The sequence below is a fragment of the Phoxinus phoxinus genome (assembly GCF_949152265.1).
Source record: "Phoxinus phoxinus genome assembly, chromosome: 17".
Lineage (NCBI taxonomy): Eukaryota > Metazoa > Chordata > Actinopteri > Cypriniformes > Leuciscidae > Phoxinus > Phoxinus phoxinus.
Genome location: NC_136892.1, coordinates 513746 through 530000, shown reverse-complemented (window position 1 = coordinate 530000; position 16255 = coordinate 513746). Strand labels below are relative to the sequence as shown.

At 51.0% G+C, this 16255-nt stretch overlaps 1 protein-coding gene across 2 annotated transcripts in view; it reads right to left on the bottom strand.

Moving 5' to 3' along the window:
- The window catches only part of ddx46 (DEAD (Asp-Glu-Ala-Asp) box polypeptide 46), a 37610-nt gene that overhangs the window by 9833 nt on the left and 11522 nt on the right, over positions 1-16255 (bottom strand). For both annotated transcript variants that reach the window (XM_079584991.1, XM_079584990.1), the window contains 14 exons: positions 13789-13909; positions 13329-13504; positions 12950-13071; positions 12804-12882; positions 11719-11801; positions 9972-10136; positions 8940-9102; positions 8477-8670; positions 7900-8037; positions 2752-2901; positions 2456-2674; positions 1731-1949; positions 1128-1272; positions 977-1050 (listed from right to left, as the gene is read on the bottom strand). In XM_079584991.1, coding sequence (XP_079441117.1) covers positions 977-1050; positions 1128-1272; positions 1731-1949; positions 2456-2674; positions 2752-2901; positions 7900-8037; positions 8477-8670; positions 8940-9102; positions 9972-10136; positions 11719-11801; positions 12804-12882; positions 12950-13071; positions 13329-13504; positions 13789-13909 — 2048 coding nt within the window. The remainder of the gene's footprint in view (positions 1-976; positions 1051-1127; positions 1273-1730; positions 1950-2455; positions 2675-2751; positions 2902-7899; positions 8038-8476; positions 8671-8939; positions 9103-9971; positions 10137-11718; positions 11802-12803; positions 12883-12949; positions 13072-13328; positions 13505-13788; positions 13910-16255) is intronic.

Below are 16255 nucleotides of genomic sequence, written 5' to 3'. Positions count from 1 at the left end.
GAAGTGTGACAGGAAGAGTGACAGGAAGTGTGTGATGTGACAGTAAGTGACAGGAAGTGTGACAGGAAGCGTGTGATGTGACAGGAAGTGTGACAGGAAGCGTGTGGTGTGACAGGAAGTATGACAGGAAGTGTGACAGGAAGAGTGAGACGTGACAGGAAGAGTGAGAGGAAGAGTGAGACGTGACAGGAAGTGTGACAGGAAGTGTGTGATGTGACAGGAAGTGTGACGTGACAGGAAGAGTGAGACATGACAGGAAGTATGACAGGAAGAGTGAGACGTGACAGGAAGTGTGACAGGAAGAGTGAGACGTGACAGGAAGTGTGACAGGAAGAGAGTGATGTGACAGGAAGTGTGACAGGAAGAGAGTGATGTGACAGGAAGTGTGAAAGGAAGAGAGTGACGTGCCAGGAAGTGTGACAGGAAGTGTGTGACGTGCCAGGAAGTGTGTGATGTGCCAGGAAGTGTGACAGGAAGTGTGTGATGTGACAGTAAGTGACAGGAAGTGTGTGATGTGACAGGAAGTGTGACAGGAAGCGTGTGGTGTGACAGGAAGTATGACAGGAAGTGTGACAGGAAGAGTGAGACGTGACAGGAAGAGTGAGAGGAAGAGTGAGACGTGACAGGAAGTGTGACAGGAAGTGTGTGATGTGACAGGAAGTGTGACGTGACAGGAAGAGTGAGACATGACAGGAAGTGTGACAGGAAGAGTGAGACGTGACAGGAAGTGTGACAGGAAGAGTGAGACGTGACAGGAAGTGTGACAGGAAGAGAGTGATGTGACAGGAAGTGTGACAGTAAGTTTGTGATGTGACAGGAAGTGTGAAAGGAAGAGAGTGACGTGCCAGGAAGTGTGACAGGAAGTGTGTGACGTGCCAGGAAGTGTGTGATGTGCCAGGAAGTGTGACAGGAAGTGTGTGACGTGCCAGGAAGTGTGTGATGTGACAGGAAGTGTGACAGGAAGTGTGTGATGTACCAGGCGTATGAGCTCCTCCTTGATGAGGCGTGTGATCTCGGCTTTGGCCTTCTGCACGGCCAGCTCGTTCGCACCTGTAAACACACACACACACACACAGGTTTAGTCACAGGTCAGCAGAGCGCTCAGGTGTGTGTGAAGCGTCACGTACTCTCGATGGCCAGGTAGATCTTGCGCTCGCCCTCTTTGGGCTCTTTGCCCGGGGGGAAGTATGTTCCTCGTATGGTGATGGCGGCCTCCGAATACTCTCCGATCCGCTGCAGCGCTTCCTTCGACGTCACCTTCCACCGCGCCGTCTGTGGAGACAGATCAGTGTTACACACACACACACACACACTACAGTCATGTGACCTTCCACCGGGCCGTCTGTGGAGACAGATCAGTGTTACACACACACACACACTACAGTCATGTGACCTTCCACCGCGCCGTCTGTGGAGACAGATCAGTGTTACACACACACACACACTACAGTCATGTGACCTTCCACCGGGCCGTCTGTGGAGACAGATCAGTGTTACACACACACACACACACACACACACAACAGTCATGTGACCTTCCACCGGGCCGTCTGTGGAGACACTCTCTGCCGGATGTGAGTATCGGAAGCGATATGTCCAGAAAGATCTATATGTTTGACACTGCACTGATGATCCAGAAGCCTGAGACGGCTGCAGCATGCGTGTCGTGTGTGCGTGTCGTGTGTGTGTCGTGTGTGTCGTGTGTGTGTGTCGTTTGTGTGCTGCGTCACCTGAGGGAAGTCGTTGATCTCCAGCTCCTCCTCGTATCTCTTGACGGTCTCGCTGTTGTCGTTGGCCTGCCGCTCCTCCTCCAGCTTCTCCACCGGCGTGTAGTTGAGCTTAGCGTTGATCTTCTCCGCCTGCTGCTCTGCGATGGTCTTAGCGGAGACCGAGGGCGCGATCATCGTCCCGCCGCGCAGGATAGCGTTCGTGGCCTGCTGCATCACGTCCTGCGGTCACACACACACACACCGGTCAGTGTCACAGATACAGCGGTTTATCTGTGGCTGAGCCTGAGGATATTCATCCAGTTATATCTAAAGGTAATATAAATATGATGCTAGGGATGGGCAAGAGTACTCGTTTGTGACAGCGAGAGCTCTGATTGGCTATTGCGGTTCCTGAGCTCTGATTGGCTATTGCAGTTCCTGAGGTCCGAGTACTCGAGTGCTTGTTTTTTGAGACCTGTCAATGATGTAAATGAGAGATTGGCAGAAATGCCCATCCCTGATGTGACATCACACTGCCAAACCTGCAGCAAACTGCCATCATCTGAATATGTTTGTGTTACATCATCATCCGTCACTGAATCAAAAGCAGTTTCATTTACAGTTTCCATTACAGCAAATATGCTTTGTGTAAATCCTAAAAGGATGTATTTCCTGATGTGTGTGTGTGTGTCTGTGTCTGTGTCTGTGTGTGTGTGTGTGTGTGTGTGTGTGTGCGTGCGCGTCACCTGTGCCTCGGCGCCCAGGTTCTTCTGCACCTGTATCCTGAGCGCCAGCTTCTTGGCCATCTCCAGCTTCTGGATGTTCCCGGCGGAGGGAGCGGTGGGGCCCGAGGCCGAGCTCACGGAGCCGCTCACTCCCACAGCGGGGGCCCCTGAGCCGCCTGGGGCCGAGAAGTCCTTCACACGCTTCTTAGAGTTAAACATGCTCTCGATCTGCTCGTCGATCTGAGGACAAATACCAGCCGTCAGCCACTGAACACTGAGTGTGTGTGTGTGTGTGTGTGTGTCTGAGAGAGCCTCACGTCGAGAGCCGCGTCGTCATCATCAGAGTCGTGCAGGCCGAGGGCAGCTTTCTGCAGCTTCTTCCTCTCGTTGGCCAGCGCATGCTCCGTCTCGTCGAACTTGAAGCCCTTCCCGGAGAACCCGCTGCTGCTCCTGATGCTCTTGCCCTCCTGCGGGAACACACACACGTGAACAACACACAAGTGAACAACACACGTGAACTTGCCCTCCTGCAGGAACAACACACACACGTGAACGCCGAATCGGCTGTCTGAACGAATCGGCTGTCTGAGCGAATCGGCTGTCTGAGCGAATCGGCTGTCAGAGCGAATCGGCTGTCTGAACGAAACGGCTGTCTGAGCGAAGCGGCTGTCAGAGCGAATCGGCTGTCTGAACGAAACGGCTGTCTGAGCGAAGCGGCTGTCTGAGCGAATCGGCTGTCTGAGCGAATCGGCTGTCTGAGCGAATCGGCTGTCTGAGCGAATCGGCTGTCTGAACGAATCGGCTGTCTGAACGAAACGGCTGTCTGAACGAAACGGCTGTCTGAGCGAATCGGCTGTCTGAGCGAATCGGCTGTCAGAGCGAATCGGCTGTCAGAGCGAATCGGCTGTCAGAGCGAATCGGCTGTCTGAACGAAACGCCTGTCTGAGCGAATCGGCTGTCTGAGCGAATCGGCTGTCAGAGCGAATCGGCTGTCTGAACGAAACGGCTGTCTGAGCGAAGCGGCTGTCAGAGCGAATCGGCTGTCTGAACGAAACGGCTGTCTGAACGAATCGGCTGTCTGAGCGAAGCGGCTGTCTGAGCGAATCGGCTGTCTGAGCGAATCGGCTGTCTGAACGAATCGGCTGTCTGAGCGAAACGGCTGTCTGAGCGAATCGGCTGTCTGAGCGAATCGGCTGTCTGAGCGAATCGGCTGTCTGAGCGAAACGGCTGTCAGAGCGAAGCGGCTGTCAGAGCGAAGCGGCTGTCAGAGCGAAGCGGCTGTCAGAGCGAAGCGGCTGTCAGAGCGAACCGGCTGTCTGAGCGAAACGGCTGTCTGAACGAAACGGCTGTCTGAGCGAAGCGGCTGTCTGAGCGAAGCGGCTGTCTGAGCGAATCGGCTGTCTGAGCGAATCGGCTGTCTGAACGAATCGGCTGTCTGAACGAATCGGCTGTCTGAGCGAATCGGCTGTCTGAGCGAATCGGCTGTCTGAGCGAATCGGCTGTCAGAGCGAATCGGCTGTCTGAACGAAACGGCTGTCTGAGCGAAGCGGCTGTCAGAGCGAATCGGCTGTCTGAGCGAATCGGCTGTCTGAGCGAATCGGCTGTCAGAGCGAATCGGCTGTCTGAGCGAATCGGCTGTCAGAGCGAATCGGCTGTCTGAACGAAACGGCTGTCTGAGCGAAGCGGCTGTCAGAGCGAATCGGCTGTCTGAACGAAACGGCTGTCTGAACGAATCGGCTGTCAGAGCGAATCGGCTGTCTGAGCGAAACGGCTGTCTGAGCGAAACGGCTGTCTGAGCGAAGAGGCTGTCTGAGCGAATCGGCTGTCTGAGCGAATCGGCTGTCTGAGCGAATCGGCTGTCTGAACGAATCGGCTGTCTGAGCGAATCGGCTGTCTGAACGAAACGGCTGTCTGAGCGAATCGGCTGTCTGAGCGAATCGGCTGTCTGAACGAATCGGCTGTCTGAGCGAATCGGCTGTCTGAGCGAATCGGCTGTCAGAGCGAATCGGCTGTCAGAGCGAATCGGCTGTCTGAACGAAACGGCTGTCTGAGCGAAGCGGCTGTCAGAGCGAATCGGCTGTCTGAGCGAATCGGCTGTCAGAGCGAATCGGCTGTCTGAACGAATCGGCTGTCTGAGCGAATCGGCTGTCTGAGCGAATCGGCTGTCTGAGCGAATCGGCTGTCAGAGCGAATCGGCTGTCTGAGCGAATCGGCTGTCAGAGCGAATCGGCTGTCTGAACGAAACGGCTGTCTGAACGAATCGGCTGTCTGAGCGAATCGGCTGTCTGAGCGAATCGGCTGTCTGAGCGAATCGGCTGTCTGAGCGAATCGGCTGTCTGAGCGAATCGGCTGTCTGAGCGAATCGGCTGTCTGAGCGAATCGGCTGTCTGAGCGAATCGGCTGTCAGAGCGAATCGGCTGTCTGAGCGAATCGGCTGTCAGAGCGAATCGGCTGTCTGAACGAAACGGCTGTCTGAACGAATCGGCTGTCTGAGCGAAGCGGCTGTCTGAACGAAACGGCTGTCTGAACGAATCGGCTGTCTGAGCGAATCGGCTGTCTGAGCGAATCGGCTGTCAGAGCGAATCGGCTGTCTGAACGAATCGGCTGTCTGAGCGAATCGGCTGTCAGAGCGAATCGGCTGTCTGAGCGAATCGGCTGTCAGAGCGAATCGGCTGTCTGAGCGAATCGGCTGTCAGAGCGAATCGGCTGTCTGAACGAAACGGCTGTCTGAGCGAAGCGGCTGTCAGAGCGAATCGGCTGTCTGAACGAAACGGCTGTCTGAACGAATCGGCTGTCAGAGCGAATCGGCTGTCTGAGCGAAACGGCTGTCTGAACGAAACGGCTGTCTGAGCGAAGAGGCTGTCTGAGCGAATCGGCTGTCTGAGCGAATCGGCTGTCTGAGCGAATCGGCTGTCTGAACGAATCGGCTGTCTGAGCGAATCGGCTGTCTGAACGAAACGGCTGTCTGAGCGAATCGGCTGTCTGAGCGAATCGGCTGTCTGAACGAATCGGCTGTCTGAGCGAATCGGCTGTCTGAGCGAATCGGCTGTCTGAGCGAATCGGCTGTCAGAGCGAATCGGCTGTCTGAACGAAACGGCTGTCTGAGCGAAGCGGCTGTCAGAGCGAATCGGCTGTCTGAGCGAATCGGCTGTCTGAGCGAATCGGCTGTCAGAGCGAATCGGCTGTCTGAGCGAATCGGCTGTCAGAGCGAATCGGCTGTCTGAACGAAACGGCTGTCTGAACGAATCGGCTGTCTGAGCGAAGCGGCTGTCTGAACGAAACGGCTGTCTGAACGAATCGGCTGTCTGAGCGAAGCGGCTGTCTGAGCGAATCGGCTGTCTGAGCGAATCGGCTGTCTGAACGAATCGGCTGTCTGAGCGAAACGGCTGTCTGAGCGAATCGGCTGTCTGAGCGAATCGGCTGTCTGAGCGAATCGGCTGTCTGAACGAATCGGCTGTCTGAGCGAATCGGCTGTCTGAGCGAATCGGCTGTCTGAGCGAATCGGCTGTCTGAGCGAATCGGCTGTCAGAGCGAATCGGCTGTCTGAACGAAACGGCTGTCTGAGCGAAGCGGCTGTCAGAGCGAATCGGCTGTCTGAGCGAATCGGCTGTCTGAGCGAATCGGCTGTCAGAGCGAATCGGCTGTCTGAGCGAATCGGCTGTCAGAGCGAATCGGCTGTCTGAACGAAACGGCTGTCTGAGCGAAGCGGCTGTCAGAGCGAATCGGCTGTCTGAACGAAACGGCTGTCAGAGCGAATCGGCTGTCTGAGCGAATCGGCTGTCAGAGCGAATCGGCTGTCTGAGCGAAACGGCTGTCTGAACGAAACGGCTGTCTGAGCGAAGAGGCTGTCTGAACGAATCGGCTGTCAGAGCGAATCGGCTGTCTGAGCGAAACGGCTGTCTGAACGAAACGGCTGTCTGAGCGAAGAGGCTGTCTGAGCGAATCGGCTGTCTGAGCGAATCGGCTGTCTGAACGAATCGGCTGTCTGAGCGAATCGGCTGTCTGAGCGAATCGGCTGTCTGAGCGAATCGGCTGTCAGAGCGAATCGGCTGTCTGAACGAAACGGCTGTCTGAGCGAAGCGGCTGTCAGAGCGAATCGGCTGTCTGAGCGAATCGGCTGTCTGAGCGAATCGGCTGTCAGAGCGAATCGGCTGTCTGAGCGAATCGGCTGTCAGAGCGAATCGGCTGTCTGAACGAAACGGCTGTCTGAACGAATCGGCTGTCTGAGCGAAGCGGCTGTCTGAGCGAATCGGCTGTCTGAGCGAATCGGCTGTCTGAACGAATCGGCTGTCTGAGCGAAACGGCTGTCTGAGCGAATCGGCTGTCTGAGCGAATCGGCTGTCTGAGCGAATCGGCTGTCTGAGCGAATCGGCTGTCTGAACGAATCCGCTGTCTGAACGAATCCGCTGTCTGAACGAATCAGCTGTCAGAGCGAATCCGCTGTCTGAACGAATCGGCTGTCAGAGCGAATCCGCTGTCTGAACGAATCGGTTGAGTGAATGATTCAATGACTCACTCTTTGAGACGGGCTTGCTGCCACCTACTGGCGGTTTTAGTTTCATATTTAGAGTATCATATAATTCTTCATTCGTAGTCTAGAGTGCGGATCGGGCCGAATTTTTCAGTCCGAGCCCGGCCCGCGTCCGACAGAGCAGTAACCGAACCCGACCCGAGCCCGACAGGCATCAAGATATTTATGTTCGAGCCCGACCCGAGCCCGACAGTTAAAATCCCATTTTTTTCTCATACTAATGACAATTGTACGTTTGTTTGTGTGGAAAGCCCGCTTTTATTAAGCAACTGTAGGAAGGCAATCGGAAATGTCAACAGGACAAGCGCATCAGCGCGCGGAGCAACAAGCGCTCTTAACACCTGGCGCGCGCACATTATGCACGCGTTTCGTTGTCACGGCTACATAAACAAATGTCCGCACACAGGAAGACGGATGTTATGGTAATATTTTACATGTATTTTAATCACAAAAACGAACGTTTGCATCAAGTGAAAGCATCAGGCACATCGGCTACCTACATAAGCTGTTTTAAATTTAAAATGTTCAATGCCTTATCGCGCTGATGTGACCGAGCCCGACCCGAACCCGAACATCATTTCTAAATATCTGTCCGAACCCGGCCCGGCCCGTCGGGTACCGGCGGGTCCCGTCGGGCTCGGGTCGGGTATCCATCCTCTATCGTAGTCATGCCCCCTCTGAGCTGCATTAAACAGCCAGCTCATGTTTATGTGTGATGTGTTGAATCAAAATATGTCTTTCTATAGCTAATCACTGTAATGTCTGATCTAACCCAATAATGACTTTAAATGATGTTTTGGGGGCAATTTCTCAGCTAATATTGATCTGTGATCTATTAATGAAAAGGCACATCATGTAATTATAAGCAGTAATCACATGACTGCGTGTGATGTAAAGTGTAGTATGGAGGATATGAGAGTAAAGCGTGTCTCACGGCCTTCTGCTGCTCCTTGAAGCCGCTCCACAGCTGCTCCAGCTCGGGGGGCACGGGGGTGGAGGACAGCTCCAGGGCCTTCAGGATGTCCCCGGAGTACCGCACCTGGTCCGCAGTGATGAAGGTGTACGCGTAACCCTGCAACACACACACGTCACACACACACGTCACACACACACGTCACACACACACGTCACACACGTCACACACACGTCACACACACGCCACACACACGCCACACACACGCCACACACACGCCACACACACGCCACACACACGTCACACACACGTCACACACACGTCACACACACGTCACACACACGCCACACACACGCCACACACACGCCACACACACGCCACACACACGTCACACACACGTCACACACACGTCACACACACGTCACACACACGTCACACACACGTCACACACACGTCACACACACGTCACACACACGCCACACACACGCCACACACACGCCACACACACGCCACACACACGCCACACACACGTCACACACACGTCACACACACACGCCTCTCTCTCCGGCCCCGCGTGTGCGGACGCGCTCGCGCTCACCTTGTTGCCGGCTCTCCCGGTGCGGCCGGCGCGGTGCACGTAGTCCTCGTAGTGGTTGGGGCAGTTGTAGTTGACCACCAGGATGAGGTGCTTGACGTCGAGGCCTCGAGCGGCCACTGAGGTGGCCACCAGCAGACGGCACGCACCGTTCTTGAAGTCGTTGATGATGCTGTCCCTGTCGTACTGGTCAATGCCTGAGGAACCACACAGTCAAGTCCCCTTCAGTTATACAGCGCTTTAACTATACAGATGTTCCACAGCAGCTTTACAGAGATACTAGATCACAGTAACAGAGAGTGCTCTGGCTTTACACCTGTGTTTAGTCTATAGAGATGCGCGGTTGAATACATGTGCGCGGGCGTGTAGTCTTTCTTTACAACTTGATCTCAACAAATGACTTGTCTGGCCTTAAAAGGGGTTATCTGGTTGCATGTGAGGGCAGATGTGAGTGATGACCTCTGACCTCCGTGCAGGGACATGCAGGGGTACGAGGCCTTCATCAGGTCCTTCAGGAGGCCGTCGGCGTGCTCCTGCTTGTCCACGAAGATGATGACCGAGCCCTTCTCCTGATAGTGACCCAGGATCTCCAGCAGCTTCAGGAACTTCTTCTCCTCCTCGATGACGATCTGTCAAACACACAGCCTGAGTTTCTCACGGACACACAGATGCGGTCACTGCTGGGATCAGTTAAAGGCCCCCTGTGGTGTAAATCCAGCTGTTAATGTTGTCTGTGTCTCTATGTGGAGTTATTAATCTGCTTTAAGACAAGCCTAAGTTCGACAGCATTGCTGAGTATTATCTGCTTAAAACTGCAGTGAACCAAAGACAGTCTCAAAAACAAAGTTAGTTTTAAGGGATGAAATGATTGACTTCAGGGGGACCAGTGGGAAGGTGGGATCAGTAGTTTTTGAAATATGCTGTTTGGATATTAGTCGGTCCGACACAACAACAAACGTGTAGCCAATCAGCATTAGGGAAAGTATGACGTGGAGGAGAGGACCACTGGGTGACACCGAGGACCGTTTTTTGTGCTTCCTTGTCATTCGTTCATCATCTGCGCTTTATTTTTTCGTGAAGCATTACTGTGTTGCGCTTCTGTATAAACTGCTAGTGGACAGCTAGTGAAAGTCGCGCTGACGACTGCTAGTGAACGAGGAGTTTAGCGCCAGTGGTAGCGCACTCGACTCGCTTGCAGGGGATCGAGACGACTGGGAGCAGGGCTGTTAGGACTGGAGGCGGAGCTCTGGAGGCGGAGCTCTGGAGGCGGAGCTCTGGAGGCGGAGCTCTGGAGGCTGGAGGCGGAGCTCTGGAGGAGGGGTGTGTTTTGGAGGCGGAGCAATGAAGAAGGGGCGTGTTTGTTTGGGCTGATTTCAAATATCAACATTGGCCAACAGCATATTTCAAAAACGACTGATCCCACTGTTAATATACGCATGTGCTTGCAGCTTTCAGCACTCTTACCCATAACTCCAAGCTAGAGTAAGGCAGGACTCACCACGTGCTGCTCCACGTCTGAGCACACCACGCTCCTGCCGCCCACCTGCACCTCGATGGGCTTGGACAGGATCCTGCGCGCCAGCGCCTCCATCGAGCGCGGGAACGTGGCGGAGAACATCACGGTCTGGCGGTCCGGCCTCACGTTATCCACGATCCGCATCACCTGCAACACCACACATCCAATCACGGACCAGCCGTCACCACAGGCACTGTGCGCATGCCCGAGACCACACAGCCAGAACGCTTCACTCGTGGGCATATAGAGCAAAGCACTCTGGGATATTAGGACACAGAGGCCACTAGGGCTGGGTATCTGCAGGGTTTTTAAAATCTAATTAAAGACTTTAAGACCATGAGCGGGGTGTGGTAGTGTCTACGGTCTGGATGGGAAGTATTTCAGAAACATGTCGTTAAAATATTATTTTATATTGTAAAGCCTTTGTAAAAAAAAAAAATAATAATTATATTTAAACACACTTAGTTTAGTATTTCAGACAAAGAGAAATGCACTCACTGCTCTTGAATGAATAACTTCTGTAGCTTTAATAAATATCAGTGTGTATTCAAACTGAAGACCGCAGTTTTATTTTACATTTAATTACTTATTCAATGTCTGTAGTATTTCTCACTTATAGACCATCCTGAAAAACTTATAACTCTTCATTTCATTTGTATCTTTGTTCTATTGGGTTTATTTGTCCTATTGTTTTTCTTTTGTTCTTATTTTTCACTGCCTGTGTACTTGTGTTCAATAGTTGCTTGAGAATTTTTTACTTCAGTTAACCTAGTATTAGATTTTTTTTTGTGGTCTCGGTCTACGGTAACATATTAAACTGAAAAATGACTGTAAAAACCACAATTTTGTACATCGCATAAAAAGAATACGATTCCTCGATTAAATTCAATTTTAAAACTTCCTTGACGATTGCAATTTATCCTTGTCAATTAACCAGAAATGAATCTGACATGAATCCATAAACTGCATTATTAGACCATTTTCTAAGGCTGCACAATATATTAAAAGTAGACCATTTAAAAATCATAATATAGTGCTATTGAGAAATCCCCAAGGCTGCGATCGATAAGCGTATGAGCAGTGAACGCTCCACAGTACATTACCCGTGTTCAGTACAACCACATGATTACTTGTTTATAATTTCATGAGTTTATAAATATAAACTCATGAATATTTTATTTATTATATGTTTATAATATAAACATTTTATAAATATGGTTTATAATTTTGATACGTGGAGCTAATTATTATTGCCTCATTGTTATTATATAAGTATTTTACGTCATTTTAAAAGGCAATTGTTCACTTGGGTCTAATATTTATTACCCGAAAAAAAAGAAACGCTTCGATTACTCGATTACCAACATAATGGTTAGTGACGACTCTAAAAAACACTGAACACAATTATAAACGCTACACTTGTTTTTGCCCCCATCTTTCATGAGCTGAACTGACTTTTTCTATCTACACAAAAGCCTCTTTCTCTCTAATATTGTTCACAAATCTGTGTAAATCTGTGTTAGTGAGCACTTCTCCTCTGCCGAGGTAATCCTCCAGCTCACAGGTGTGCAGATCAAGTGCTGATTACACAGCAGGATTACTGCACAGGTGTGCCTTAGGCTGTCCACTGTGGCAAAAACAAAAGTGTTGCGTTTATAATTTGTTCAGCACACACACACACCACACACCACACACACACACACACCTTCCAGCAGCGCTAGTCACTGACCTGCGGCTCGAAGCCCATGTCGAACATGCGGTCGGCCTCGTCCATCACCACATACGTGACTCTGCGCAGGTTCGTCACGCGACCTGACGGCACAACAGCACACGTAGCAGATCAACAACGCAGCGCACAGCAACACTAGCATCAGCTCAGAGCTAACACGGCCACATTAGTCAAGAGTGGGCCACGGATCGAGACGTTCTGGCGTACCGTCTCAGGGCCACGGGAACCTGTAAAACTCACAAGAGCCACATCATACATTAACTGAGGAGCCGCCTCAGAGGAGCACCTATGAAGAAGCATATTACAGATTACCTCGCATGTGTGGAAGCCAGACCCACACACACACACACACACACACAGCTAAGCTCACTCACAGCACACACACGGCACTGGGTGTGACCGCACTGCATTCTGGGGCGTTGGAGATCTGCCTACCTGTGGCTGACACTCATGCCTTCCTCAAGTAGTGTGAGGATCGCTCCAGGGTCACTACTCAACAGCATTAGTGACGCGAGTCTGAGCTCGTATGTCCGGTGACAAATACATAAATGAAGAAGAGAGCCAGAATATTACACGGCTGTATATTGCAGAGTGATCCACTGTTCAGCAGAGGGTCAGATGACGGTTCCCCGAGACTCGGAGCCGCATTACAGGGCGTACACACGGCTTTAAAAGATTATTATATTTATAAACCGAGATCGGTAGTTTATTAGTGAAATCTGTTGACTTCATCCATCTCTACATGCCAACGGTGACGGTTCACAGCGGGGGAAAGCACTTTTTCATAATATAATATATATTATATAAAAATGTGGATTTACATTTATCAGCCAATGTTTCGGTCATCGGCTTTCAAATATAAACAGTTATGGGTTATCGGAAGTTATCTTGATATTATTGTAGATTCTGGTCTTTAACAGACTCATGTTCGTAAGGCCCACTAGGGTCCAGTCCAGAGACAGAGGGATCGCAACGAGTGACGGACGATAATGGACATGTGCCAAACACACTGAACTGGTATTGAGCAGCACACACACACACACACGCTGGTCACATGACACACACTCGCTGGTCACATGACTCACCGCTGTTGGCTCCTAACATGTCGATCATTCGGCCGGGAGTGCAGACGATGATTTCTGCTCCTCGCTTCAACTCTGCGATCTGAGGACACAACACTGAGTTAGTGTGTGTGTGGTTTAGTGTGTAGTGTAGTTTAGGGTATACACACCTGCTCGCTGATGCCCGTGCCGCCGTACACACACACCACACGCAGACCCAGAGACTTGGAGAACTTCTTGCACTCTTTGGTGATCTGGAGAGCCAGCTCTCGAGTAGGGGTCATGATGACAGCTGTGTGTGTGAGTGTGTGTGTGTGAGTTTGTGTGTGAGTGTGTGTGTGTGTGTGTGTGTGTGTGAGAGAGAGGTTTACGGTTAGGAACAGTACAGTGTAAGAACATGCATCAGATCAAGTGACTAATTTAAATGTCAGCACTAGCGCTGGGCGGTATGACCAAAAGTTTATATTATGCAGTTTATAAAGAGCACCAGCAGGAGGCGCTGTCCAGAGTGTGTGTGTGTGAGTTTGTGTGTGTGTGTGTGAGACGTACTGATGGGCCCCTCCCCCTCCCCCAGCGCCCGCTGGTCCAGGATGTGCCGGAACATGGGCAGGAGGAAGGCGATGGTCTTGCCGCTGCCGGTCTTGGCGATGCCGATGAGGTCTCGGCCCGACATGATGGCCGGGATGGCCTGGGCCTGGATCGGCGTGGGCTTCTCGTAGCTGTGTCTGCACAGGGTTAGAGAGCAGAGTTACGGCTAGAGTCATGCGCTGCTCCTCATCCAGCGCGTCACGAGGACGAGGAGATCGAGTGTGTTTGGCTTCCGCTCTCAGCTACTTACAGCCACACACACACACACACTCACACACACACACACACACTCACACACAGAAGCAGCTCTGCTCACGAGCACTGGGATTAGCCGTGTGTATTACTGTCCGATCACACGGCACACACTGAAGATCTTCCTCAGGGTGTGTGTGTGTGTGTTTGTGTGTGAGATGATACTCACTTCTTCAGCGCGTTCATCACTTTCATGGAGATGCCACACTGCACCCAGGACTTGATGGGCTTCGGGCAGCCTTTGCCTTTGACCACGATGCCCTCCAGCTCCAGACGGTACTCGTTCACCTCTAGGGAGGAAACGCATCATCAGCTCACTGAGCATCATGGGTAACAGCGGAGGACACGCATCATCAGCTCACTGAGCATCATGGGTAACAGTGCATCACTGAAGAGCAGGCTCTGATGGATCTCGAACATCATCATGATGTAGTAACAGGTTCATAAGAGCAATCGCTACACTATCATCAGTGAAATCATCAATTCAGAAAGCTTTCTCCTTATTTAAAGGGTTATGACATGGACATTTAATAATTATTTAATGTTTCCTGAGGTTCACTTATAAAGTTACAGCTTGACACATGAAAACATGATTATTTGCACACTCGTTCTCTGAGTGCGATGGTCAGCTGTAAGCGGAGGTTATGATGATCTGCATAGCACACTGGAGACGCCCTCGCTAGCGCACGCGGGGAGTGTTCTGCCAACATCACCCATATACAACTGTCATTTACAGACAGCATTATGAATCATGTGCCGTATTTTCCAGACTATAAGTCACGTTTTTCATAGTTTTGCTGGTCCTGCGACTTATAGTCCGGTGTGACTTATATATCAAAATGACTTCATACTGACTGAGATGAACCGAGAGAAAGCATGACCGTCTGCAGCCGCGAGAGGGCGCTCTAGTTAGCGGAGTTGTTCAGAAGCGACACCGAGGATGAAGAGTTCAGTGTTGAGGAGTGAGATCGGGAGCTGGTGAACTTGCGGACCGGTAACTTGCTGGACTCGCTGGCTAACGTTAGTTTAGCCTATTCAGCCTCAAGTATATGTTCTGTGTGCTGTTGTGTGGGGTTTCCCGCAGAACATGTGTTAGTTAAGGTGTAACGTAACTGTGTTAGCCTACGTGTCGCCACCATACACATCAGCATAAATGCTCCTGATAAATGATTTGTTATTAAAGCATTAACATTCACTAACCACTGTTAATTTAACATAAAAGCAAGAAGGTGGTGTGCATGGTTCGCTCCCTTAATAATTCCTGAAAGCTGACATCAGTTCATCGCGATCTCACACATCTCTGTTATTATCAATAAAGCCGACTGCAGAATAAATCTTTCATAATATCTTTTATAATCGGAGGATTTGCCAGCAGAATTCAGCACTGAACAGAAAGTCCGTTTGAGCGGTGAGGGGATTCTGTCTTAAATGCTTCTGATTGGCCATTGCGTTCCAGAAACCAACACATGTCTGTGATTGGCTACATCGCTCAACGCTGTTAACATGTTACAAACAGAAACTCTGGCCTGTAAACCGCTTCTATTTTGTTTTTGTTCTTGTTGCTTTTCTGAATAACAATGTATTAGTTTTTATATGTTTTATTCATAGATATTTATATTTACATTTATTCATTTAGCTGACGCTTTTATCCAAAGCGACTTACAATTGCTATATATGTCAGAGGTCGCACGCCTCTGGAGCAACTAGGGGTTAAGTGTCTTGCTCAGGGACACATTGGTGTCTCACAGTGGATTCGAACCCGGGTCTCTCACACCAAAGGCATGTGTCTTATCCATTGCGCCATCACCACCCTGACATATTTAATCGTTTTATTCTCCCGCGCGCGCACACGCACACACACACACACACACGCACAGAGTGCATTACCGCCCACGCTTGTTGCTTATGCGGACGCCTTAGTTCCACAGTGCTGCGGGAAACCCCGTTACCCTGTTACTCTAACACACCGGACACTATTCAGCTGTTGCTCTGTGTTGTGCAGCTGAGAAACCTTTCCAGATTAAATCTCTGTTCTTGGTCTTGGATTTTGTGAAATAAATTTCTAAATAAATGCGACTTATATATGTTTTTTTCCTCTTCATGACGCATTTTATGACTGATGCGATTTATACTCCGGAGCGACTTATAGTCCGGAACATACGGTACTGATGTTTGTGACGCAGGTTCTGTCGGATCAACAGAACTCTCCAGTACTGTGCCTCAGTCAGAGTGTGTGTGGAGCAGAGTGTGTGTGTGTGTGGAGCAGAGTGTGTGTGTGTGTGGAGCAGAGTGTGTGTGTGTGTGGAGCAGAGTGTGTGTGTGTGGAGCAGAGTGTGTGTGTGTGGAGCAGAGTGTGTGTGTGTGGAGCAGAGTGTGTGTGTGTGTGGAGCAGAGTGTGTGTGTGTGTGGAGCAGAGTGTGTGTGTGTGTGGAGCAGAGTGTGTGTGTGTGTGGAGCAGAGTGTGTGTGTGTGGAGCAGAGTGTGTGTGTGTGTGGAGCAGAGTGTGTGTGTGTGGAGCAGAGTGTGTGTGTGTGTGGAGCAGAGTGTGTGTGTGTGGAGCAGAGTGTGTGTGTGTGGAGCAGAGTGTGTGTGTGTGGAGCAGAGTGTGTGTGTGTGGAGCAGAGTGTGTGTGTGTG